The sequence below is a fragment of the Neodiprion virginianus genome, chromosome 7, assembly GCF_021901495.1.
Source record: "Neodiprion virginianus isolate iyNeoVirg1 chromosome 7, iyNeoVirg1.1, whole genome shotgun sequence".
Lineage (NCBI taxonomy): Eukaryota > Metazoa > Arthropoda > Insecta > Hymenoptera > Diprionidae > Neodiprion > Neodiprion virginianus.
The window spans coordinates 14,038,810-14,063,988 of NC_060883.1; the positions used below are offsets into that span (position 1 = coordinate 14,038,810).

The window sequence follows — 25,179 nt, forward strand, 5'->3', positions numbered from 1 at the left end:
ATTAAAGATCTTTCCCGATTGGTGAGCAAACAATTGTCCGTTCATGAACACAAAATGTTTTTATGTGACAGATGTTTGTGCCACTTTAGCGTGAAACACGCCTACGACAATCATCGGCAAGATTGTATTATGCTAAATAAAGTACGCATGGAATTTCCCAAGTGTAAAGATTTAGTATTTTCCAACTTTCAAAACAAAGGCACCGTTCCGTTTGTCGTATACGCCGATCTCGAATGTATATTAATCCCTGAACCTGTAGATGAATTTGAAACTCGTAAGACTTGTGAAATTCAAAAGCATATCCCGCACAGTGTAGCGTACTATGTACATTGCGCGTACGATGAGACTTTATCGGAGTTCCACGGTAAACGCGGTGTCGATTGCATAGATTGGTTTATGAAACAGCTTAAAGATTTATCAATTCAAGTAGAGTCACGCATCAAAAACATAATTCCGATGAAGTCTCTTACCCAAGTGCAACGCGATCGTCACATGCGCGCAAAGAATTGTTATATTTGTGAAAAACCGTTTACGCCTGAGGAGAAAAAGTGTTACGATCACTGTCACTTCACGGGTAAATATCGTGGTCCTGCTCATAATCGGTGTAATTTGAATTTCAGAGAGTCGCACACAATTCCAATAGTTTTCCACAATTTGTCCGGTTACGATTCTCATTTTTTAATAAAATCCCTCGCGTCAACTTTTCCCGGTAAAATTACACTGCTACCCATAAATAAGGAAAAATATATATCCTTCACGAAACGCGTCGATGGAACAATGATGCACTTGAGATTCATCGATTCGTTCCGATTTATGGCTAGCAGCATCGATAAACTTTCCAAATATTTGACCGATACCGATAAACGCATAACACGTAAATTTTATAATAACCCGACTCAGTTCAGTTTGATGACCCGCAAAGGCGTTTTTCCCTATGAATACGTCGATTGTTGGGGGAAACTCGATGAACCGCGATTACCTGCAAAGAAGCATTTCTACTCGCACCTCTGCGATGCAAATATTTCAGACACCGATTACGAGCACGCGAAAACTGTTTGGAGGGAATTCCATTTAGAGTCATTGGGGGGCTACTCAGATTTATATTTAAAGACCGATGTTCTTTTGCTTGCCGATATTTTCGAAAATTTCCGCGCTAGCTGCTTCAAAACATACAATTTAGATCCGTTGCACTACTACACTGCACCGGGGCTTGCTTTTGACGCGATGCTTAAGCATACTAATGTAAATTTGCAACTTTTAGACAACCCTGAAATGGTGTTATTTATTGAAAGAGCCATTCGAGGCGGCGTAGCGCAATGTTCTAATCGACACGCTCGGGCCAATAATAGATTCATGGGAACAGATTTTGATCCAAACAAAGCGGAATCGTATCTCATGTATTTTGACGTGAATAACCTGTACGGTGCAGCTATGAGCGTGCATTTACCAATCGGTTCGTTCGAGTGGGAATATCAGCACATCGATATAACGAACCATCCGGACGATTCGCCGATCGGTTACTTTCTGGAGGTAGATTTGGACTACCCTGTAGAACTCCACGAGGATCACAAAGACTTACCTCTTTGTCCCGAACATTTTACTCCTCCAGGTAGTAAAAATGCCAAACTCGCGACCACCCTTCACCCCAAAACAAAGTATATATTGCACTATAGAAATTTGAAACAGTGTTTGAGTTTAGGATTGAAATTAACGAAAGTGCATAGAATTTTGAAGTTTGCGCAATCTCCATGGCTCGAGCCTTACATCACGCTCAATACAGACATGCGTAAGCAATCTAGGAATGAATTTGAGAAAAACTTTTACAAACTCATGAATAACGCTGTGTTCGGCAAGACTATGGAGAATGTGCGAAATCATAAAGATGTTAAATTGGTTACAAAATGGGAGGGAAAAGGTGGTGCGAGAACGCTTATTGCTCGAGCAAACTTTCACAGCTGCACCGTATTTGACAGTGATATGGTTATCATTGAAATGAATCGTGTCAAAGTTCACTTCACCAAACCTATTTACGTCGGCGCATCAATTCTAGATCTGTCAAAAATCTTTCTCTACGATTTCCACTATAATTATATTAAAACCAACTTTTCGAATAAACAGGCTAAATTGATGTATACCGACACAGACAGCCTTATTTATCAATTCAATGTGCCTAATATCTACGATATCATCAAACGTGATGTAGATACAATGTTTGACACCTCTGACTATCCGCCCGACAATGTGTATGGTATTCCCCTTAAAAACAAAAAACAACTAGGGCTAATGAAGGATGAAAATAATGGTAAAATTATGACAGAGTTTGTGGGACTGCGAGCAAAGCTGTACACATTTACTACGATGGGCGAGGATGGGGAAAAATATGACAGTGGCGTAAAAGTGAGTAAGCGTGCCAAGGGTGTAAGAAATTCATCGATAAATAGCATCACGTTTGATGATTATAAGCGCTGTCTGACGGCTTACCGAGAGTTGACTCTTCCACAGTGTTTAATACGCAGCAAAAAACACGAAGTAAGCACGATCGTACAAAAAAAATTGGCTCTGAGTTGGCAGGATGACAAGCGGCAATTGATACCTGGACAGACCGACACCGTACCTTGGGGGTTTGTCCCAGCCCCCCAATAGCTATAGGATAAACTTTAAACATAGAATTGATGTAAATATTTGATGTTTGACGCCTCGAACGATCCACCATCGGGCGGAAACGTTTCATGATCAATACGATATTTAATGGATTTGAAGTTTCAAAATGCGAATTCATATACTCAACAATTGTTTATTTATTTATTATTGATATATCAAGCAATTATTCATATTTATTCGTTTACCACGAGAAAAGTTTTCAGAAAATGAAAAAAAAATTTCAGGAAACGAAAAAACTTTTCAGAAAACGAAAAAAAGTTTTCAGAAAATGAAAAAAAGTTTTTCAAAAAATAAAACGTGTAATAATCGTATGGCAAAATTGCATATTATCATTATTATTATCACTATTATTATCATTATTATTATTATTATTATTTTCGTAGTACATGCGCGCACAAAGGAGATAAAATGTGGAAATATTTGTATATTCAAAATCTTTTATTGTAATTCGGAAAATACATACAAATTATGTTACATGTCTGTTTTATTTATCCAACTATTGTGCGAATTATCAAAACCCGACCACTTCACATAGAACAGATTCCCCCATTTGCGTAACACTTTCTCCACAAGGTAGCCGTCGGGATATTTCACTTTGGTGAGCTCTTCCTCGTAGAAGCCCCCCTCGATGGGATGATCTTGATAATCGGTAAGTTTGTAGGTGGGTGGATTGGTATTTTTCACCTCACTCACGATGAATATTTATGTCGTCCAATTGCGTGTATAGCCTTTTTCGAATACATTCTTGTACTTGCTGATTCGAACTCGATCGCCTACACTGAATTTCCGCGCTCGATCACTTCGTTTGATTTGCCGAGGCTTGTACACGCTACGATACAGCTGTTTTTCATTCTCCGTGCTAACATCCTGTAAGTTTTATTCGAATCGTGCGATGTTTGGTGTTGTTGTAGGACTTCATTAAATCATCCAAAATATTAATCCACTTGTGAAATCCTAGGAGAGTAAACCACATCCACATTTTATTTTTTCAATGTTCGACTAAAAACGTTCGCATATCGACGCCTTTATGTTGCTGAGTGTCAAATACATGTTGATATTGTGCTGCATCATGAGGGCTTTCAATTTGCTGTTGTGAAATTCTTTGCATTGATCAACGTATAGATGTGCAGGTATACGGCTCTGGGTTAGTACAGATTTCATAGCAGCAGCCGCATCTTTCTCCCCACCACGGATGAGGATGAAACAAAAATGTGACAACGGTGTTAAAGTGGGTAAGCGTGTCAAGGATGCGAAAACTGCAACGATAAATAACATCACGTTTAATGATTATAAGAACCGTCTGAGGGGCTTACCAAGAGTTGATCAACCCCACAGTGCTTAATACATAGTAAAAAAATGCGAGGTTAGCTCCAATGTACTGAAAAATTGATCATGAGTTGACAAGACGGTAATATGCAACCGATACCTGGGCAAACAGGCACCAGAACTTGGAGGGTGTGCTGCAACCCCGCAATAAACTAGCCGTAGGCTGGAACTGTGGGCATAGAACCGTTGTAAATATATGCGTTTGACATCCATGGCGATAGTTCATGAAGCAGAGACGTTTCGCCGGCAATACGATATTGAGCAGATCGAAGTTTTAAAATTCGAATACCGTGTAAATTCATGTATTCATCAATTATTTATTTATTCATTATTAATATATTGAACAATTATTCATATTTATTCGTTTACCACGAGAAAAATTTTCAGAAAATGGAAAAAAGTTTCCAGAAAACGAAAAAAAGTTTTCAGAAAATGAAAAAAAGTTTCCAGAAAACGAAAAAAAGTTTTCCGAAAACTTTTTTCCCATTTGATTAACACGTAAAAAAAGTTTTCAGAAAATGAAAAAAAGTTTCCAGAAAACGAAAAAAAGTTTTCAGAAAATGAAAAAAAGTTTTCCGAAAACTTTTTTCCCATTTGATTAACACGTAAAAAAAGTTTTCAGAAAATGAAAAAAAGTTTCCAGAAAACGAAGAAAAATTTCAGAAAACGAAGAAAAATTTCAGAAAATGAAAAAAAGTTCATCAAAAAATAAAATGAGCATTAATCGTATCGAAAAATTATAGATTATCATTATTATTATTATCATCATCATTATTATCATCATTTGAAGGCCTTTGATCACGGCAGGCGATGGTGGAGGTGCCCCCCTGCTACCAGGGTCCGGCACTATCGACGTCGAGGCCGCCTGCAGCCCCTCTCTTCCGCAGTCTAGGAGGACCGCGATCCTCGCCCCTTCCAAGGTCGTCGCAAGAGCCGTCATTGCTCGCGTAGTAATGACCCCTGGATTTAGAGTTCGCATGATTGAGCTACGCATACGACGTCCTGGCGCGGAGCATCAGGGGCGGCTGTGTCCTAGCATTTCACAAGTGGACTAATATTTTGGCTGTGCCGCCCCGAAGCTCCGCGCCAGGACGTCGTATGCGTAGCTCAATCATGCGAACTCTAAATCCAGGGGTCATTACTACGCGAGCAATGACGGCTCTTGCGACGACCTTGGAAGGGGCGAGGATCGCGGTCCTCCTAGACTGCGGAAGAGAGGGGCTGCAGGCGGCCTCGACGTCGATAGTGCCGGACCCTGGTAGCAGGGGGGCACCTCCACCATCGCCTGCCGTGATCAAAGGCCTTCAAATGATGATAATAATGATGATGATAATAATAATAATGATAATCTATAATTTTTCGATACGATTAATGCTCATTTTATTTTTTGATGAACTTTTTTTCATTTTCTGAAATTTTTCTTCGTTTTCTGAAATTTTTCTTCGTTTTCTGGAAACTTTTTTTCATTTTCTGAAAACTTTTTTTACGTGTTAATCAAATGGGAAAAAAGTTTTCGGAAAACTTTTTTTCATTTTCTGAAAACTTTTTTTCGTTTTCTGGAAACTTTTTTTCATTTTCTGAAAACTTTTTTTACGTGTTAATCAAATGGGAAAAAAGTTTTCGGAAAACTTTTTTTCGTTTTCTGGAAACTTTTTTTCATTTTCTGAAAACTTTTTTTCGTTTTCTGGAAACTTTTTTCCATTTTCTGAAAATTTTTCTCGTGGTAAACGAATAAATATGAATAATTGTTCAATATATTAATAATGAATAAATAAATAATTGATGAATACATGAATTTACACGGTATTCGAATTTTAAAACTTCGATCTGCTCAATATCGTATTGCCGGCGAAACGTCTCTGCTTCATGAACTATCGCCATGGATGTCAAACGCATATATTTACAACGGTTCTATGCCCACAGTTCCAGCCTACGGCTAGTTTATTGCGGGGTTGCAGCACACCCTCCAAGTTCTGGTGCCTGTTTGCCCAGGTATCGGTTGCATATTACCGTCTTGTCAACTCATGATCAATTTTTCAGTACATTGGAGCTAACCTCGCATTTTTTTACTATGTATTAAGCACTGTGGGGTTGATCAACTCTTGGTAAGCCCCTCAGACGGTTCTTATAATCATTAAACGTGATGTTATTTATCGTTGCAGTTTTCGCATCCTTGACACGCTTACCCACTTTAACACCGTTGTCACATTTTTGTTTCATCCTCATCCGTGGTGGGGAGAAAGATGCGGCTGCTGCTATGAAATCTGTACTAACCCAGAGCCGTATACCTGCACATCTATACGTTGATCAATGCAAAGAATTTCACAACAGCAAATTGAAAGCCCTCATGATGCAGCACAATATCAACATGTATTTGACACTCAGCAACATAAAGGCGTCGATATGCGAACGTTTTTAGTCGAACATTGAAAAAATAAAATGTGGATGTGGTTTACTCTCCTAGGATTTCACAAGTGGATTAATATTTTGGATGATTTAATGAAGTCCTACAACAACACCAAACATCGCACGATTCGAATAAAACTTACAGGATGTTAGCACGGAGAATGAAAAACAGCTGTATCGTAGCGTGTACAAGCCTCGGCAAATCAAACGAAGTGATCGAGCGCGGAAATTCAGTGTAGGCGATCGAGTTCGAATCAGCAAGTACAAGAATGTATTCGAAAAAGGCTATACACGCAATTGGACGACATAAATATTCATCGTGAGTGAGGTGAAAAATACCAATCCACCCACCTACAAACTTACCGATTATCAAGATCATCCCATCGAGGGGGGCTTCTACGAGGAAGAGCTCACCAAAGTGAAATATCCCGACGGCTACCTTGTGGAGAAAGTGTTACGCAAATGGGGGAATCTGTTCTATGTGAAGTGGTCGGGTTTTGATAATTCGCACAATAGTTGGATAAATAAAACAGACATGTAACATAATTTGTATGTATTTTCCGAATTACAATAAAAGATTTTGAATATACAAATATTTCCACATTTTATCTCCTTTGTGCGCGCATGTACTACGAAAATAATAATAATAATAATAATGATAATAATAGTGATAATAATAATGATAATATGCAATTTTGCCATACGATTATTACACGTTTTATTTTTTGAAAAACTTTTTTTCATTTTCTGAAAACTTTTTTTCGTTTTCTGAAAAGTTTTTTCGTTTCCTGAAATTTTTTTTTCATTTTCTGAAAACTTTTCTCGTGGTAAACGAATAAATATGAATAATTGCTTGATATATCAATAATAAATAAATAAACAATTGTTGAGTATATGAATTCGCATTTTGAAACTTCAAATCCATTAAATATCGTATTGATCATGAAACGTTTCCGCCCGATGGTGGATCGTTCGAGGCGTCAAACATCAAATATTTACATCAATTCTATGTTTAAAGTTTATCCTATAGCTATTGGGGGGCTGGGACAAACCCCCAAGGTACGGTGTCGGTCTGTCCAGGTATCAATTGCCGCTTGTCATCCTGCCAACTCAGAGCCAATTTTTTTTGTACGATCGTGCTTACTTCGTGTTTTTTGCTGCGTATTAAACACTGTGGAAGAGTCAACTCTCGGTAAGCCGTCAGACAGCGCTTATAATCATCAAACGTGATGCTATTTATCGATGAATTTCTTACACCCTTGGCACGCTTACTCACTTTTACGCCACTGTCATATTTTTCCCCATCCTCGCCCATCGTAGTAAATGTGTACAGCTTTGCTCGCAGTCCCACAAACTCTGTCATAATTTTACCATTATTTTCATCCTTCATTAGCCCTAGTTGTTTTTTGTTTTTAAGGGGAATACCATACACATTGTCGGGCGGATAGTCAGAGGTGTCAAACATTGTATCTACATCACGTTTGATGATATCGTAGATATTAGGCACATTGAATTGATAAATAAGGCTGTCTGTGTCGGTATACATCAATTTAGCCTGTTTATTCGAAAAGTTGGTTTTAATATAATTATAGTGGAAATCGTAGAGAAAGATTTTTGACAGATCTAGAATTGATGCGCCGACGTAAATAGGTTTGGTGAAGTGAACTTTGACACGATTCATTTCAATGATAACCATATCACTGTCAAATACGGTGCAGCTGTGAAAGTTTGCTCGAGCAATAAGCGTTCTCGCACCACCTTTTCCCTCCCATTTTGTAACCAATTTAACATCTTTATGATTTCGCACATTCTCCATAGTCTTGCCGAACACAGCGTTATTCATGAGTTTGTAAAAGTTTTTCTCAAATTCATTCCTAGATTGCTTACGCATGTCTGTATTGAGCGTGATGTAAGGCTCGAGCCATGGAGATTGCGCAAACTTCAAAATTCTATGCACTTTCGTTAATTTCAATCCTAAACTCAAACACTGTTTCAAATTTCTATAGTGCAATATATACTTTGTTTTGGGGTGAAGGGTGGTCGCGAGTTTGGCATTTTTACTACCTGGAGGAGTAAAATGTTCGGGACAAAGAGGTAAGTCTTTGTGATCCTCGTGGAGTTCTACAGGGTAGTCCAAATCTACCTCCAGAAAGTAACCGATCGGCGAATCGTCCGGATGGTTCGTTATATCGATGTGCTGATATTCCCACTCGAACGAACCGATTGGTAAATGCACGCTCATAGCTGCACCGTACAGGTTATTCACGTCAAAATACATGAGATACGATTCCGCTTTGTTTGGATCAAAATCTGTTCCCATGAATCTATTATTGGCCCGAGCGTGTCGATTAGAACATTGCGCTACGCCGCCTCGAATGGCTCTTTCAATAAATAACACCATTTCAGGGTTGTCTAAAAGTTGCAAATTTACATTAGTATGCTTAAGCATCGCGTCAAAAGCAAGCCCCGGTGCAGTGTAGTAGTGCAACGGATCTAAATTGTATGTTTTGAAGCAGCTAGCGCGGAAATTTTCGAAAATATCGGCAAGCAAAAGAACATCGGTCTTTAAATATAAATCTGAGTAGCCCCCCAATGACTCTAAATGGAATTCCCTCCAAACAGTTTTCGCGTGCTCGTAATCGGTGTCTGAAATATTTGCATCGCAGAGGTGCGAGTAGAAATGCTTCTTTGCAGGTAATCGCGGTTCATCGAGTTTCCCCCAACAATCGACGTATTCATAGGGAAAAACGCCTTTGCGGGTCATCAAACTGAACTGAGTCGGGTTATTATAAAATTTACGTGTTATGCGTTTATCGGTATCGGTCAAATATTTGGAAAGTTTATCGATGCTGCTAGCCATAAATCGGAACGAATCGATGAATCTCAAGTGCATCATTGTTCCATCGACGCGTTTCGTGAAGGATATATATTTTTCCTTATTTATGGGTAGCAGTGTAATTTTACCGGGAAAAGTTGACGCGAGGGATTTTATTAAAAAATGAGAATCGTAACCGGACAAATTGTGGAAAACTATTGGAATTGTGTGCGACTCTCTGAAATTCAAATTACACCGATTATGAGCAGGACCACGATATTTACCCGTGAAGTGACAGTGATCGTAACACTTTTTCTCCTCAGGCGTAAACGGTTTTTCACAAATATAACAATTCTTTGCGCGCATGTGACGATCGCGTTGCACTTGGGTAAGAGACTTCATCGGAATTATGTTTTTGATGCGTGACTCTACTTGAATTGATAAATCTTTAAGCTGTTTCATAAACCAATCTATGCAATCGACACCGCGTTTACCGTGGAACTCCGATAAAGTCTCATCGTACGCGCAATGTACATAGTACGCTACACTGTGCGGGATATGCTTTTGAATTTCACAAGTCTTACGAGTTTCAAATTCATCTACAGGTTCAGGGATTAATATACATTCGAGATCGGCGTATACGACAAACGGAACGGTGCCTTTGTTTTGAAAGTTGGAAAATACTAAATCTTTACACTTGGGAAATTCCATGCGTACTTTATTTAGCATAATACAATCTTGCCGATGATTGTCGTAGGCGTGTTTCACGCTAAAGTGGCACAAACATCTGTCACATAAAAACATTTTGTGTTCATGAACGGACAATTGTTTGCTCACCAATCGGGAAAGATCTTTAATCCAAGCAAAATGGAATCTCGGTGGAAACTCGCCAGTCATATCGTCTTCCGGATTACTCTCAACCATTAGAAGATGGATCATGTCAGTGTTTACGCTATGCAAATTTTTACTCAAATAAATTGGCACGATGACGCTTTTATTTGATTTTGCATGATGCGAAAAAGTTTGAGATTCTATTCCATATACATTGATGCGCAAATTATTTAATCTCTCAAGCTTTTTCACATCATGTAGAGTAGCAGGGAATTTGATACCTGTACAGTCCAACTCGGAAATATATCGATGATAACGGCTAGTCCTTTCAGTGTGGGTGTTGACCGGGTGGAGGGCTGCTATGACGGACCAGAGAAGACATCTTTCGTCCTCGTTCCTCACGTTCACCACCGCTCTCTTCCGTTGAATGTCTTGGGGCAGCTCGACGAATGTTGAAGCCCCTGCGGCGAGAGGCTGATAGCGATTGATATTTACAGTGAGGTTAAGGATCTCAATCATACTCCAGCCGGAATCGCGTTGCTCGAAATCTTCCACCTTTGACTGCAGATCATCCCGTGCACGTATAAACCAACCATTTATATCGCTTGATGGGAGGAGAATCGCCACGTTGGAGGTGTTGAAACTCTTAACTTCAGTGGAGATCTCTTCGTGCTTGGCATTTTCGAATTTGCACGATAATATGATGTTAACCTTCACATTTCCCTCCTCGCGCAGTATCAGCTCCAACTTCTCGGTGACGACGCGCTGCACATCGTCCAGAAAGGCGTCCAAATTTTTATGACGGAGATTTGTGACAACCCCCGTTCTGATTCGGCTGGCAAAAGCGCTATCCACGTCGTCCCATTGTACACCCGCAGGAGTACCGATATTTCCACCCGTCACCACTGTGCGCTGCTGCAACTGCTTGATCTTCGTCACCCAAGATTGCAGGAGTGCGATCGTATGTTGGATCCGTATTTTCGCACCAACGGTTGTTCCTCGTTGCATGGAAATATCGCGCAGAACTTGGATATTCGCAATTCCAATATCAGTCCAATGATTGATGATGGCGTCATTCTCTTCTCCGGGTGGTTGCTCTCTCAGCAAATTGTACGTCCTCTCCATCTGCTCCGCAAGTCCCATATACGCTTCGACTGCCATGACGTTGATATAAGCTGAACTTTGTATAACTTTATTGACTTGCACGTATCGTGTAAGACTGACTAGTCTGCATCGGATGCGTTGAGCTTATATGTATATAGGCCGATAGATCGCAAGAATTTGGGAACGATGCGCACTGCGTTCTGCGCATATCGGAGGGTAAAATGACGTCAGAGATGCGGCGCGCACTGCGTTCTGCGCATCTCGGAGGGAAAAATGACGTCAGAGACGACTGGGTCCGCCCTTTATCCGACCCGCCATTCCTAAATTTTTGGGTTTTATGAGTCGTTAAGCAGCGTGGGGCCATGTGTTGGGAAAAATCGGTCAACGAAAAAGCGAGTGGCGAACAGTGTTTGGTATCAGAAAAATCTTATCTTGCCCGCTCTTCATCACCCTCCCGACTCTGCAGAGAAGATGAAATTCATGTAAAAAATGACGTCAGAGGCGACGGGGTCCACAGTCCCCCTCCCACCATCCCTAAATTTTTGCGGTTTATCTGCCAGTTTGAAGTCACCCAGTTCCGCAGCTGCATCTTGCCTTAAAGCGTGTTGGAACAGGTTTTCACCCCCTCCCCCTCTCCACGAACCCACCGCCGCCTAATGTAGTTTTTGAGTTTTATGAGTCTTTAAGCAGCGTGGGCCATGTGGTGTGAAAAATCGGTCAACGAAAAGCAGGTAGCGAACAGTGTTTGGTGTAAGAAAAATCTTATCTTGCCCGCTCTTCACCGGATGGTATGTGTACACACAGTTTTGGGGTTTTACGACTCTTGATAGCGAGCAAGTCCGAGCCTGCACATCCCCCGCCATTCTCTATGATATGTATGTTCGGTTTCAAATGAGCTACTATAACAAAGAAGCCGAGCCTTTGCTATCGAGGCGTGAATTTATAAACCAAGCTCCCCTTATCGTCATCGATTGCTCCAAGCTGAACGAAACATTAAAAACTGGACCTGTGGACATTCGATTGGAATTTGACTGTAGCACTACGTTTCCACCACACACTTCTGCCTACTGCGTGATCTGGCATGATCGCATTGTTGAATATAATCCGATCAGTGGTACTGTTAAAAATTGGTACAAGTTAATTTTGGAATAACAATATGTTTAATTAATATGGATATTGAAAATAATATGTATAATTTTACTCGTTAAAATTTAGAATAAGATAATTGAGAATACAATAAGAAAACTAAATGTAATTGATTTCAATAAAAAAATTGTTAAAAGCATTGAAAACGTCATTTTAAACCTTCCTACAGGGGTCATTTCCTGGAATTTTTTCAATAGATCTGGCGGGTATTTACCCTATCTGATTTATGTGCGGCTTTCCGGCGTCAAACAAGTCTCGACAGGAATTATTTTTTTGTGTGTAAGTGTGTGTGTGTGTGTGTGTGTCAAATCCTATGAAAATAGCCGCCAAAAATGACCGCGGGGGGGGGGGGGGGGGGGCTGGGAGAGCGTGCGCCGTGAGTCGGGGGGGGGGGGGGGGCTAGGGGGGAGCTAGGGGGGAGCTAGGGGGGAGCGCCGCCATCTTTGGATTAGAACCGGCATATATACACTACTTGCTCAGAAAAAAAAGATCGCAAAACTAGCCTCGCTTGTGCCGTTTGCCATGTGGCCATGTGCAACGATCACCGATCGCCTTTGTGCCGCAAATGTAAATTTGATGAATGAATTTCGTGCCTAACTTTTTGTTAAGTTCAATTTTATATATTCATAAGTTACTTTGTGTGTATTTTTTTATAAATAATTGAATAAAATTAAATAAATTAGCTTCAAACATTGGAAATTGTGTACTTAATGAATACCTAAAAAAATCGATATTCAATGTTCCAAATAAATACCTTTTTCTAAAGTTCGGCTACAATACTAATTTTTTTCTTAAAGCCTAGTATCTCAAGAGTATTACCCTAAATTTTTAGCTCTTAATATTAAAATTTACATGACTTATGAATTTTTAAGTGAAAAAACCCATTTTTTTCTTTTTTTTTTTTCAAGATTTTTTTTAACATATTTAAAAGTAGTTAATCGTTACAAAACCAATGACATCTTAAAAAGGATATCAAAAAGTAGTACGGAAAAAATTTTCAAGTAAAAATATCTAATACAGGCTGAGGAATGTACGTTTAAACACGCTCGGGTCCAGCAGACCCACTGTGCCAATTACGTTCGAGCGCGGAAGAGTGCCAATTAAGGGTTAAGTAGCTATAACTTTTTCAAAGTTTGACTTATTGGAACGTTTTTGTTTAGAAATTTTCGTTTTTAAATATACTTATCGAAAAAAAATACAAAAAAATTATTCAAATCTATTTTTATAGTTTTTTTTTTCTTTTTTTAGATTTTTGGACAAAATCGAAAATTTCTCGACGATTACTATTTTTGATTTTTTTTTCTCGTTATTAGATCTGTTACGTTCTGGTGAGAAAATCACAAGAAATCCTTTCTTCACTGCGTGATTTTCAGCCTTAAGTTGATTTACAAACCTCGTGGTATTTAGATTTTGATACAGTTTCTCGTGCAGCCTGTCTTGGTTTCGAATTTTGTTGTGGCTCGTGCCAGCTGTCACTATGCGTGATTGAAATAATTCGCTCTACATACACTTTAATTTAAAATACACATTTATTAACAGTAATATATTCGTTGACTGATTTTCGAGATATAGGATTTTAGTGTTATTCACTTGGTTAGTTGTACTAAAGTTCGAAGCTTCTGAATATGAGTGCTCTATGACAGAATGATCTATGACGTTTTTGATTCCGAGGTGTGCAATGGTCTGAAGTCTAAATTGGTTCTGTTTCTTTCGATGGCTGAAGTGATTTCGGTTGCAAACCAGAAGTGTCTGGTTCGAAAACGATCTTCAATAGTGGGAGATCTGGAAGATATTGGTCTTGAAGAGGCCAATTGGTGCAATATTGACAAGATAATTAATAGTAAGAATGCATATTTGAATTCTAAGAATGATACGTTGTGAACTGCTCGTCTTGTCTTTTCTCACGTTCTTTACGTTTGGTCAGTGAGAGTTCGTGAACCTGAGCTCCGTGAATTTCGATTGTAGACCCATATGGTCTATGTGTGAGTTGAAATTGAAGATATAAAGTAAAGAAATGAAAATGATACATGAACGATTGTCGGTGCGAGACCATTACACACCAAAATAGTAACTAAATCTAAATCGATATGAATCTTAGAGGCTATGATACGAGCATGTGTGCTTTCTTATGGTAATTGCACGTCGCGGCGTCGGTGGGTTACACTGGTAAGATAGTGCATTAAATAGGACGACTTGTGACGATTTGAAAACCAAACCGCCATCTTTGATACAGTAAAATATGCTAATATGGCGTCATCTACTGTTGGCGTCTAATGTTGTTGTTATGGCTTGTAATGAGGATCATTTTGTTGTTTAAATAATCAGAATTTATCCTAAAATCAAAAATGGTATCGGCGTGTGCTTTTTGTGGTTCCAAAAAAGGGAATGACTCTAGAACATATCATAAGTAAGTATACAAGCCATATATATACTTACGTTCATGTCTCATGGGTTATATAATTCCTTTCTTGTATTTCGTTTATTATTTATTTGTTTAAATCAATATCATATGTATTTCTTATAAAGGTTTCTCTTGAAAGATAAAGATATGTTGCAATCTTGACTGCAGAACATGGGACTAGGGTCAAAGTTTGTACCAAAAAATCATTCCTTATTATGCTCAGATCATTTCGAAGGAAAATGCTTTCAATAAGGTACAAATAATAGATGTCTTCGCATCGGAAGTATTCCAACATTATTTGGAGAATACAAATCGGTTTGTGTTTACTGTCACGCAGTGGAAGGACATGATGAAAAACGATCATTCCGCAAGTGAGGAATTGTGCAAATACATGATAAAAATGTATAAGTTTAATATTCATCTTGTCAGATTTGTATTCCAACCTGTCAATCATTCTATAACAGATTTCCCTTGGACAATCCAAAATTGCTGAAGAAGTGGGTAGCTGCAATGAAGTTGACAGATTTTCTTCCAACTGGGAAGAGTTGGTTGTGTGGTGATCATTTCGATGAAAAATGTTTCCGATCGTCAGGTCGAGGTTTAGTACTTAAATGCGGTGCCAACTTTGTTTTCATCTGAAGACAGTGGAGGTATGATGACATATTATATGTATAAATTGTTTCAATTACAATTATTTGAATTGATTGACATTCTTGTAATTAAATAACTTGAGTTAAATGATTAAAGAACTATTCATCTATATAAGAAAATATATTTATTTTCAGGCACTTCTGTAGTACAGCAAGAGAACACAAGCAATACAACTCGACATAGAAATTTTTGGCGGAACTCGGTATCAGTACATTCAATTAGTTGTGAATTTAGTTAGAAATCTTGTGGATTATAGCCTGCTACGATTTTTTTTCGCTGGTCTACTTAAATAAAGGCCTTCAAGCTCGTTTTTACCATTTGGCTCCAATATTAAACTTTGGCCCTCTTGGGCCACGGGTAAACGTTGTCCGATTGGGCTTAAACTTTGCACACATTTTTTTTTGGCAAATGGGAGATATGCAAGGGGTGAGAGGTTTGAAATTCCGACTTACCCAAAATAAGGACCACCCTAACCAGTATGAAGTAACTCCAAAGATGATGAGAAAAAGATTTATCCAACAATAGCAGAGAATGCGAATTTTAATGAAACAGTCTCACGTACAGAAACAGCATATTTCACGTTTGAAGAAGAAAGTCACCTCCTTGAAGAAAATTGTGAGTGAATTACGAAAAACTCGTGCTATTCCGAATTCAAGTTTAGAGTGTTTAGATTCTATTGCTAATAATAACGTTTTCCAGTTTCTTGAGAGGTTCATTAATAATCATAATAAATCAAGCAAACAAAATTACGATGAAAATACGAACCTTAAGAAAAAGAAATCGAAGTCTCAGCATAGAAATAAGAAACAAGCCATTTCGAAAGAAAAATATCCAGCAGCTCTCAGATCGTTTGCGATGACTTTCCATTTTTATTCGCCCAAAGCATACGGGTTCGTTAGGCGAAAATTTTGCAATGCTTTGCCAGACTACAGTACACTTCGTTCATGGTACTCAGCAATCGATGGTACGCCTGGTTTCACTTCCGAAAGTTTTGAAGCTTTAAAGCACAAAGTTTAAGCATCAAAGTAATGTAACAAAAAAGTTCTTGTGAGCTTTCAGTTGGATGAAATATCGATTAAAAAATCGTTGCTGCGTCTTCCCGATGGGAAAATTTGTGGACAAGTGGATTTTGGTGCTGAAATGGAATCGAGTGATACTATTCCATTGGAAGAAGATGCGTTGGTTATGATGGTTGTAAGTGTAGATAAGTCGTGGAAAATTCCCATAGGATACTTTTTAATTAATGGAATTGATTCCGCTACAAATTCCGGACTTATCATAGAAGCTTTCATTCGCCTTCATGAAATGGAGGTCGAAGTTCTTTCCGTAACATTAGATGGTGCAGCGAAGTACTTCGCAATAATGCGCGCTCTTAATGTGTCTTCCGATTTGTCAAATATCAAACCTTATTTCTCACATCCGTCCTCACAGAAAAAAATTTATATTATTTTTGACGCGTGTCATATGCTGAAACTAGTAAGCAATACATTAGGAAATTCAAAAATTCTAAAAGATGCCGACGGAAATTCCATTGAATGGAGATTCATTGAGGCGCTAGCTAAGTTGCAAGAAACCGAAGGTTTAAGAGCTGGGAACAAATTGAAAATGGCACACGTTCATTATTGGAAGATGAAAATGAAAGTGGCTTTGACCACTCAAACTTTGAGTGACAGCGTTGCAGAGTCAATAAAATTTTGTGATAAATATCTCAATTTACGTGAATTTAAAGGTTCTCAGCCAACTGTCAGATTCATTAGGTTTGTCAATAGAATGTTTGACTTTTTAAATTCTCGTAATCTTTTAGCTAATGGATTTAAAGCTCCTTTGAGGAAATCCAACGAGGAATTTTGGCGAGCACCCATTTTGTCACATATTAAATACATGGAATGCATCAAAGATATTTCTAGTACTCCAATCATTCACACGAGAATGTACGTTGCTTTCACAGGGTTCATTATAGCCGTAACGTCCATGATACATATGTTTGATACTTACGTCAATTCTGAAACTTCCCAGCTTAAATATCTATTGACTTATAAATTCAGTCGAGACCATTTGGAATTATTTTTTTGTGCTATCAGAAGTTATGGTGGTTGGTGCCCAAATCCAACTGCTACACAATTTATGTCAGCTTATAAAAGACTTTTAGTTCACCATCAGATTAAGGCCATCAATGGAAATGTAGAAGCAATGGATTCCACAAGCATTCTAACGGTGGCTTCTAATCCAAAAAAAAATTTACCGCTTTGACACAACTGTTTACGAGAAAATGGCTAATATCAGAGTAATAAAAAATATGATATAGAAGATATTCACAAAGAAAATCAAAGAGACGAAATTTTTTGTAAAGAATCTAATGACTTTGTGAGCGCTATTCCTCGTCTCTCTACTTTCACGAGAGAATGTGTAGGTTACATTGCCGGTTGGGTTGTCAAGAAATTAATGAATAAAGATAAGCCTCTTGTACGATGTGTGTTTCGGCAAAGTGTCGAATAGTTAAATCGGATCATTCGCAAATCGAGTCGAATCTTTCGAATCGTTGCGACTTACGGGAAAACGAATTAGCTAGTGAGTGAAACGGAACTATCGCGTGTGCATCAATTTGTGAAAGTTCACGTTATCAAAGTGAACAATCTCGGTATCGGTGAAAACCATCAACAAAAATCAGTCGCGTCCGTTAAATTCAAACGTACGGTTTCCTCTGTAGTGACCGTGACTAAGATCTGAGCGTCAACAACACCGGTCTCTCGAAGTGTGAATCGCGTCGCGCTACTATCAGTGTGTTTGTGTCTCGTTCCTGAAAACTCAGTTCGTCGCGTGAGTTTAAATCCTCTCGTACATCAACATGTCGATCGAAGAACATATCGAACGTCAAAACGACTACATTTGGCGTGTCTCTCGTGCCGTCGACAACCTGCGCAAGCTCGGCGAGGCAAAAATCACTTACGGGCAGGTGAAGTCGCGGCTTAATGCTTTACATTCAAGTTGGAATAGGTTCTCAGATAATCATGAAAAGATCAGCGAGATCAAGTTCGCAGCAAAAGGTGATCAACTCGACGCGATCAGAAAGCTTTCGTACTTCGCGAAAGATTATTACGGACTGTGTAAAGAGCATTTCTTGAGTGGCGAAGGAGTGATGCTTGATCTTCTCGAATCGCTAAAGCCTGCGCCTGCAGTAACCGCGCAAGCCGCTGCAGCTTCTCAAGACGTACCAGCAGGAGGATCATCAAAACGGTTACCGCGTATCGAACTGCCCACTTTCGCGGGCAGCTACTCAGAATAGAAGCCGTTTCACGACCTCTTCTCGTAGATGGTTCGCAAAAATTCGCAACTTTCGGAAGTGGAAAAGCTGCACTACCTCAAAACCAGTGTGACCGATGAACCGTTACAACTCATTAAAAACATCGCTCTTACCGCTGAAAACTTCCCTCGAGCTTGGGAAACTCTCGTCTCACGATACGAAAACAAGCGGCTTCTGACTGATTCTCATCTCGCGACACTTCTAGCGATTCCTCGTGTCACAAAAAAATCATCATCGGAACTAAAGAGCTTGCACAGCAACAGTTGCGAAGCTCTTGGCGCGCTCGAACTTCTCGATAGTCCCGAGAAATTAGGGGATCACATCATCGTGCACATGACGATTCGCAAGCTCGACCCAGCATCTCTCGAAGAGTGGGAGAAAACTGTTAGCGAGAAACTCGAGCCCCCCTCTTTTGCGGAGCTCAAGGCGTTTCTCATCGGTCGCATCCACACCCTCGAAGCCGTGGAGCAAGCTCATGCTCACAATCAAATCGCGACGTCGAAACCGCACTCATCGCAAGGAAGGTCAAATCTTCAGACGACGAGCTCACATACGGCGCAATCAAAGGAACAGTCGTGTGCTTGTTGCAAAGGCAACCACTACATCGCGTTCTGTTCGACCATTCGCGACAAATCTCTGGATCAAAGAAGGGAAGTGGTTTCTGCGAAAAAGCTTTGCTTCAATTGTCTCGGTCCACATCAGCAGAAGGACTGTCGATCCAACAAAACGTGTCGCGTGTGCAACGGTCAACATCATTCCTTGCTGCATCGAAACTCTTCCTCAATCTCGACAGCTGCCAACAGCGGCAGGTCTCAAGGACAGGCTGCAGTAGCGCAACCTGCAGTGCAGAACGCACCGATCTCGAATAGCGCCTCTCAGGTGAGCAACCACTCAGCTCAGCCTACAATGATCAAGCGCTCTCCAGTTATTCTCGCGACAGTGCAATTGATCGCCTCGAATCCGGAGACTGGAGAAAGAATCATCGCTCGCGCTCTACTCGATCAAGGATCCGAAAGTTCATTCGTCACGGACTCGCTAGCGCAACAATTGCAATTACGTCGGCATCAAGCAACGATACCGATCATTGGCGTCGGAGCTCATCATTCGGCAGTGACTCGCGGCATCGCGACATTGCAACTCCAATCTCGTGCTCACACCTCGTTCTCGTGTCAGGTGGAGGCACTCGTGCTTCCACGACTCACATCGTATCTACCCTCATTTCGACTTCTCGTCGAAGACTGGCCTCATCTACGAGGACTCAACCTCGCGGATCCAGGCTTTGCACATCCCAGTCAAATCGACGTAATTCTCGGAGCTGACATCTACAGCAACATCATTGGTCAAGGAGTTCGAAGAGGAGCACCAGGAACACCAATCGCGCAAGAAACTCAGTTCGGTTGGGTCCTCTCCGGCTGCGTTTCAGCGGAAGCAGCAAGCCCCTCGTATGGCGCAGTCCAAGGCTTCCAATGCTTCCTCGATCACGAACTGCTCGATCTCGTGCAGCAGTTTTGGAAGCAGGAAGAAGTGTTGAAACCTTTGGCACTAACTTCCGAAGAAGAGCGTTGTGAGCAACACTTTAGCGAAACGGTTTCTCGAACTGCGTCCGGTCGTTACGTAGTTCGGCTGCCGCTCAAGGACAATTCGGTAGAGCTCGGCAACTCGCGGAATCCCGCGCATCAAATGCTCCTTCGTTTGGAAAAAAGGTTCGGTAGCGACGCGAAACTCAAGGAGGCTTACTCGAGCTTCCTTCGTGAATATCGTGAACTCGGGCACATGCGTCGCGCTATCAATATACCTGAAGACAATTCCCGCGTGTTTTATCTTTCCCATCACGGTGTAGTTCGCGACAGCAGTTCAACAACAAAGTTAGGTGTCGTGTTCAACGGGTCTCAAAGAACCAACCTCGGACTCTCTCTCAATGAAAATCTTCTCGTCGGACCAAAAGTGCAAACCGACCTCGCGGACGTTCTCTTACGCTGGCGACAATATCCAGTCGCGTTCTCATCAGACATCGTCACGATGTACCGACAAATTTTGGTCCACAATGATGACCAAGATTTTCAGCGAATCCTCTGGAGGGAAGAACCAGAGCTACCGATTGAAGAATATCAACTGACTACGGTAACGTATGGTCTTGCAAGCGCTCCGTATCTCGCGATCCGTGTTCTTCATCAACTGGTTCAGGACGAAGGTAAGCAGTATCCCTTTGCGAGCCACGTCATTCTCGAGAACACGTACGTCGACGACATCCTCTCAGGAGCAGAGGACGTTGATCAAGGTCGCGAGAAAATCAACGAACTCAATCAAAAGCTCAAGGCGGGCGGCTTTGAACTTCAAAAGTGGACTTCAAGCCACCCAGAAACTCTCGTTGACATTTCTCGAAACCATCAAGAGATCGCGATGCATCTAAATCTCGATCAAAGTCCATTCTTTCGGGCTCTCGGTCTTGCGTGGAGACCAGACATCGACGCGTTCGCGTTCTCTCCGCAAATTCATCAAACTCGGGACAATTTCACGAAACGAAAAGTTCTCTCACCGACCGCGCAGCTCTTTGATCCTCTTGGATGGCTCTCGCCGATCACGATCAGAGCCAAAATCTTTATGCAGGAATTGTGGGCACTCGGTTTCGACTGGGACGAGCCGCTCTCAGCTTCATTGTCCTCGCGATGGATCGAGTTTCTACAAGATCTTCAAGGCATCTCAGCTATCACCATCCCACGATGGATCGGGTTAAGTTCAGCATCTCTCGGGATAGAGATCCACGGTTTCGCGGACGCCTCTCAAAGTGCATTAGGCGCAGTGATCTATGCGCGAACGTATATCAACACTCACGAAGTGCGCGTTTCACTAGTGTGCGCGAAAACTAAAGTAGCGCCGCTAAAGAAGGTGACAATTCCTCGTCTCGAACTCTGTGCTGCGAATCTTCTCGTCCGGTTGATGTGTCATGTGGAAAAGACTCTTAATTTCGAAAACACCCCGGTTTATCTGTGGACGGATTCCACAGTCGCGCTCGCGTGGATCAAAAGCCACCCATCGCGGTGAAAGGAATTCGTTCGTAATCACGTAACGGAAATCCAAGAGTTCGCGCGCGCTCGTTGGTATCACATCTCGGGTTCTGAAAACCCCGCTGATCTTGCGTCTCGTAGTGCATCTCCGGAGCAACTCCAAAAATCAGAACTTTGGACCTTCGGACCATCCTGGCTCTCGAAGCCTTCTGTCAATTGGCCATCCTTATCTCCGCGACCGGAAGAAAACATTCATCTCGAGGAAAGAAAAGGGCTGTCGACGCACACCGCAACAGCTAAGGTGCTACAAATCTGGGATCTCGTCGATCGCTACTCAAAACTATCGACTCTCCTCAGAGTCACATCATTGTGTAAACGCGCAGCAAATCGGTTCCTTGCGAAGACGACATCGAATCACGTAAACACGTCTATCACTGTCGGACCGATCTCTACTCTCGAATTGAGCGACGTTCAACTGTTTTGGACCAAGGTGACCCAGCAGGCGTACTTCGCAGAAGAAATTCGCCAAATCGAGACAAGCTCAAGTCTCACTCGAAGTCATCCACTATCGCGACTCACGCTGTTCATCGATTCGAACGGATTCCTCAGAGTCGGTGGTCGACTGAATCACTCATTGCTTTCGTATGACGAAAAGCACCCGTTCATCTTGCCTTGCGAATCATCGTTCTCCACATTGGTCATCGATCATCATCATCGGTTGACGCTCCACGGAGGTCCGCAACTCACTCTCGCCACAATCCGACAGCGGTACTGGATCCTGGGAGGAAGAGTACCGATCCGCATGTTCATACATCGTTGCGTTCCTTGTGTGCGTCATCGCGCCACTCTCAGCAGCCAACAGATGGGCCAACTCCCTCAGTCTCGAGTCACGCAATCAAGGCCGTTTCTTCACTCTGGCGTTGACTACGCTGGTCCGTTCTCGATTCGAGCCTCCCGCGGAAGAGGAGCGAAATCATGCAAGGGATATATCGTTATCTTCATCTGCTTCACGACCTCGGCTGTGCATCTCGAGCTAGTTTCGGACTACACGACGGAGGCATTCATCGCGGCGTACAAACGCTTCACATCTCGACGAGGAATTTGTGTCTCGATCGCAAGCGATTGTGGAACGAATCTCGTTGGCGCAGACTCAGAACTTCGCCGTCTTCTCGCTGCATCGTCAAAGGAGTTCTCAGAAATCGCAAACATCCTCGCATCACACGGAACCCAGTGGCGGTTCAATCCTCCCTCCGCGCCTCATTTCGGTGGAAAATGGGAAGCCGGAGTGAAATCGGTCAAATTTCATCTCAAACGAGTCATCGGAGAAGCTACTCAAACGTTCGAGCAATTCGCGACGTTCCTCACGCAAGTAGAAGCCACGCTTAATTCTCGACCTCTTTGCGCTATCTCGGACGATTCACGGGATCCAAGTGCCTTGACTCCAGGACACTTTCTCGTCGGCTCAGCATTAAACACAATTCCTGAGCCGTCACTTATCGAGGTGCCAGTTCAATGGCTATCGCATTGGCAACACTCGCGTCAAATGCTGGAGCATTTTTGGAAACGGTGGAGTACGGAGTATCTTCAGTCCTTCCAAAACCTCTCGAAATGGCAGACTCATTGCGGGAACATCAAAATCGGATCCATCGTTCTCGTAAAAAACGAAAATCTACCTCCATCTGTGTGGCCCCTCGCGAAAGTGATCGAACTGAATCCGGGAACCGACGGTCTTATTCGCGTTGTGACCGTTAAAACGAAATCCGCTGTGTTAAAACGTCCAATCGTAAAATTGTGTGTGCTTCCAGTGTCCTCTTAAGACAATTATTGACTCTAAGAATGAATGACGCACGGCGGGCGGCATAATCTAATTTCGCGATCATTACCGATAGCGAAGCGGGCGGTATGTTTCGGTAAAGTATCGAATAGTTAAATGTGTGTCTCGCGACACTCAAAATCGTCCCCGCACATGTACGCACACTCGCGTGTAATGTTTACTTGCCGTCTCTGCGTCAAATCTCGCTGCTTGCCCGTGTCGTGACTCAAAACCTATCAACTGTATCTCATGTATTGTCTACTGTCTCGAAATCATGTATTTGTGTAAATCTATGTGTTCTCTCGCTCTGTAAACTCATCACTCTCTGTAACGTTCTCTTGCGATACGGTCTGTATTGCCTCATCGAAACCAATAAAAGTCTCGTTTATCGGTATTCATTATCTCCGTCCATCTCAACATCATTTTCATTTCATTTACACTCGTTCCCATCACTAATTCGCGGATTCCACGTCGATGATCCATATCCTTTTGCCATCTCTCTAAACAATGTGAAAAATGCAAAAATGCTTTACTACAGGATTTTCAAAATGTGGCCCAGCTGCAACAGAACTTTCTTATAGAGGCTAAAACGAGAGGAGGATTACATTTTCCTAGTGAATCTGTCGTTCGTATTTGTGAAAAAACGGAAATATCATTGAGGCATTCCATTGATAAACCTAATGGTTTGGTTCCTGTTGAAAACAATTTTCTAGCTCTTCTTTACTCAAAGGTCCTGCGTGATTTTGTACAATCGCCTTATACATTGTTTCCCCAGTTAAACGAACACCGGTTTGACGATGCAGCTAATGAATTAAATCACATTTATTTGCTTTCAAAGCAAGTGTGCAAAGCATACTCAGATTTAAGACTATATGTTGCAACAAATATAGCATCTGAAAAAGTTGTTGGGATAAAAATTCGTCATCACCTTAATCGACAAATTATCTGGGAACGTCAGTAATATCTACTTAGTTAGTAGTATTAGCAGAGGCTTAATCTTTGTTTTTTATGTGAAAATTGCCTAGTTAAAGTCTATTGTCTGTGAATATTATGCTAGTCATTATAAAATTCCTTTATGAAATGTTAGTTAGAGTATTATTTTATTAATGATAGAATTAAGTTCACATAGTCATATGCACGGTTCATCGCTTGCATGAAATAAATGCAATATATATCATTTTTAAAACATGCTGTTGTTGAAACCACCCATCTACCCAACATTACAATAATTCTTGATATTTTCATCTACTTTTTGCAGATACTACAAAATAACATTTATACAGAAGCATTGTCGGAGGACGAGGATCTATTGATACATAAAGAGACGTAGCAGCATCCTAATACACAAAATTTTTTGAAGTATGCGCTACAGTCTTTTATACAGTAAGTTGGTTGAATTTGATACGTATACAAATTTTATATTTAAAACATTGTTTAATCACAATGAATTCCAGTGTATGGACTACACTAGAAGTTAATACAACTTTTTTCATTCAAAGTTTTGCAGTCAATCACAGCACGAGCAAAACAACCATCATTACGGCTGATCCGATTTTTATATCCTTTATATTCAATCAATCATTGTATATAATTGTATTCAATTTATTATTCAAATCAATCATTGTATATGATTATCTTCAATCAATAATTTGATATAATTATCTTCAATCAATTTATTTAATCAATAATTGTGTACACTTACCTTCAATCCATAATTAT

General features: G+C 40.9%; 1 protein-coding gene across 1 annotated transcript; it reads left to right on the plus strand.

Moving 5' to 3' along the window:
• The first annotated feature begins 20,322 nt into the window (after positions 1–20,322).
• Positions 20,323–23,463, plus strand: LOC124309444 (uncharacterized). Its single transcript, XM_046773107.1, has 2 exons — positions 20,323–21,575; positions 21,789–23,463. The coding sequence occupies exons 1-2, from the start codon at positions 20,323–20,325 to the stop codon at positions 23,461–23,463; spliced, it is 2,928 nt and encodes a 975-aa protein (XP_046629063.1).
• The last annotated feature ends 1,716 nt before the right edge of the window (positions 23,464–25,179 follow it).